The sequence below is a fragment of the Sipha flava genome, unplaced genomic scaffold (genome assembly GCF_003268045.1).
Source record: "Sipha flava isolate LNK unplaced genomic scaffold, YSA_version1 572_pilon_pilon, whole genome shotgun sequence".
NCBI classification, from domain to species: domain Eukaryota; kingdom Metazoa; phylum Arthropoda; class Insecta; order Hemiptera; family Aphididae; genus Sipha; species Sipha flava.
The window spans coordinates 426,832-430,105 of NW_020273552.1; the positions used below are offsets into that span (position 1 = coordinate 426,832).

At 40.7% G+C, this 3,274-nt stretch overlaps 1 protein-coding gene across 2 annotated transcripts; it reads right to left on the bottom strand.

The window, feature by feature from the left end:
- Nucleotides 1–555: 555 nt before the first annotated feature.
- Nucleotides 556–2,353, bottom strand: LOC112691177 (tubulin beta chain-like). Of its 2 annotated transcripts, none has more exons than XM_025565334.1 (5): nt 2,297–2,353; nt 2,086–2,194; nt 1,811–2,006; nt 1,541–1,700; nt 556–1,368 (listed from the first exon to the last, which is right to left on the bottom strand). In XM_025565334.1, the coding sequence occupies exons 1-5, from the start codon at nt 2,351–2,353 to the stop codon at nt 556–558; spliced, it is 1,335 nt and encodes a 444-aa protein (XP_025421119.1). The 2 variants fall into 2 exon arrangements, with proteins under 2 accessions (XP_025421119.1, XP_025421118.1); XM_025565333.1 differs by having other exon boundaries at nt 1,811–2,042.
- Between the last annotated feature and the right edge of the window lie 921 nt (nt 2,354–3,274).

Sequence of the window (3,274 nt, forward strand, 5' to 3'; positions counted from 1 at the left end):
CTTAGAGCACATAACACGAATGTTTTCTTAAATTATGGATATGCCTCTGGATTCTATCTGCACATTCACAGTGTATCTGAAGCGAGATATACTGATATAATTATTATATTCTTATAATAACTACAGCCTATTACTGGACATACGAAGCTAATCGATAAGTTTTAATAAGTATATCGATTATGCATGGCAAATAATATATAATGCTATTTACGTAATAGTTATACAAATTAAATTTCCGTTTAATGTATAATGTATTCTATCGGTTTTGTCACAGATTGTGAAACATTTTTTTTGTCACGTATTGCACGTCAGCCTTTATAAAAAAGGTAAATTTTCTGCAGTTCACCATCTCCAGACAAGCGAGTTCAGAAAAATTGAAAACGTACACATGTGCGTTACGTGATCTATCGTAATAGTATCGTGCTCGTATCGTTCCGTGCAGTTCATTACAATAATATTCGACATAATAGCCTCAACAGATTTTATTTTATTGATTTTTTTTCCAAACGCATTGTTGCACGGATATCAAACAGATCGCGTGCGACGGGGTGTCGTTTACGCGTCGGCGTCTTCGTCCTCGTCGCCTTCGCCTTCCTCCTCGACGGTCGCGTCCTGGTACTGCTGGTACTCGGACACCAAGTCGTTCATGTTGGCCTCGGCCTCGCTGAACTCCATCTCGTCCATGCCCTCGCCGGTGTACCAGTGCAAGAACGCCTTGCGCCGGAACATGGACGTGAACTGCTCGGCCACGCGCTTGAACATCTCCTGGATGGCCGTGGTGTTGCCGATGAACGTGGCCGACATCTTCAGGCCCCGGGGCGGTATGTCACACACAGCCGTCTTGGTGTTGTTCGGTATCCACTCGATGAAGTAGCTGGAGTTCTTGGTCTGCACGTTGAGCATCTGCTCGTCCACCTCTTTCATGGACATGCGGCCGCGGAATATGCTGGCCGCAGTCAGGTACCGGCCATGGCGCGGGTCACACGCGGCCATCATGTTCTTTGCGTCGAACATCTGCTGCACCAGCTCCGGCACGGTGAGCGCGCGGTACTGCTGGCTTCCGCGGGACGTGAGCGGCGCAAACCCGATGATGAAGAAGTGAAGCCGCGGGAACGGAACCATGTTTACGGCCAGCTTCCGCAGGTCCGTGTTCAGTTGCCCTGGGAACCGAAAGCACGTGGTCACGCCGCAAATGGCCGCCGAGACCAGGTGGTTCAGGTCGCCGTACGTGGGCGTGGTCAGCTTCAGCGTCCGGAAGCATATGTCGTACAGCGCCTCGTTGTCGATGCAGAACGTCTCGTCCGTGTTTTCCACCAACTGGTGCACCGACAGCGTAGAGTTGTACGGTTCCACCACCGTGTCGGACACCTGTAAGACGAAAAGGAGTTAACCTTCTACTACGTGTATGTTTTTCCGACGTACGTTGATCGATTGATTAACAACGCGCGCGCGATTGTCCGTACACTACGTTATAACGCCCGAACAGCAATAAAAATCACGTGAATGCGTCCCTCCATCAGGAGGACCCGCGATTATTTACCTTGGGCGAAGGGACTATGCTGTACGTAGTCATGATGCGGTCCGGGTATTCTTCACGGATTTTCGATATCAAAAGTGTGCCCATGCCGGAACCAGTCCCGCCGCCCAGCGAGTGGATCAGTTGAAACCCTTGTAGGCAATCGCAACTTTCCGCTTCCTTCCTGAAACCCGGTACACGTGATACAGTATGTAAATGAGAATACGAGTAATATTTTTATATTTATTTTTAAGAGCGATTTACTTCGTCGGTGGTTGATTTGAAACGATTTACCTGACCACGTCCAACACGGAATCCACCAATTCGGCACCTTCGGTATAATGCCCTTTTGCCCAGTTGTTACCCGCGCCGGATTGACCGAAAATAAAGTTGTCCGGCCGAAATATCTGACCGAATGGACCGGATCTCACGGAATCCATGGTGCCCGGTTCCAGATCCACGAGGATCGCCCTAGGCACGTATTTTCCGCCTGATAATACATCATTGTCACGCGTGCATAAGTGTTCTAATTATTACCGCGAGTCATTGTTTTCTACGTTTAATCTTACCGAGTGCCTCCGAGTAGTAAACATTGATTCGCTCTAACTGTAGATCCGAATCTCCGTGGTAAGAACCGGTCGGGTCGATGCCGTGCTCATCAGAAATAACTTCCCAAAACTGAAAAATAAAAAATAAAAATTATAATAAAATTTCGCGGTCTGATAAAATTTTAGATAATGTATCGAGATTTAATCGTTCAATGTGGTGGTAGTATATTACTTTTGCACCGATTTGATTTCCGCATTGGCCGGCTTGCAAATGACAAATTTCACGCATGATAAATGATTTAATTCGAAAGCCTTGGATTGAATGAAGTAATGTAAAATTATACTGTGTAATATACGATCGAATGCAAAATTTATGTAGAAATAAACAAATAGCGATAGAAAACTTATTACTATATTTAAGGCTATTCTGGCCAATACTGTTAACAGTTTGATTAAAACCTAATAATTATATACAAATATTAAATTTAATTAAATTTTTTTAAACCATATTTCTCATAAGAATACTAAAATTTACTGAGAAAACTCTACTAAAGGCTCAAGCTTACTATGACACAAGAAAAAATAAAAATTAGTATGCCTAAAAAATAGAAGTACAATAAAATAATCAGACTATGAAAATCATACTATACATATTATATATGCGCAAAATTATATGAAAAAAATATATAAAATACAAAATAAATAGTAATAATATTACAATAATAAGCAATTAATGAATAATAATATTGAGTAGAAATATGAGAATAATTTGCGAAAAGTGAAACTTATAAAGAAGTCATCTATAAAAATATTTTTTAAATTTACGTAGACGTGTTGTGATCAATTATTTATATGTTTTGGTATTAAGTTAATTAATTTTGTTCCCATAAATTCATATTGTTTTCGTGTAACTGTTTTTTAAGACCAGTATACTCAAAAATAGTTTTTCACGTATCGGATGTTAACTCAATGATACATATAGTTTGGTATATTGTGTTTTTATATGAAATTACCGTTGATTTTTGGTCGTAGTGGTCCTATGAAGAGGATGGGTAGATTACCTTCCCTTGGCCTATATTATATTACAACAACAATTTGACAATATATATCTATGTTGTACATTATTTTAAGTACTTTATTATAAATTCGAAAAAGAACTTTTATTTTGCAATACTACATGAAATACATTTTTAAATTTAACGAACTATTT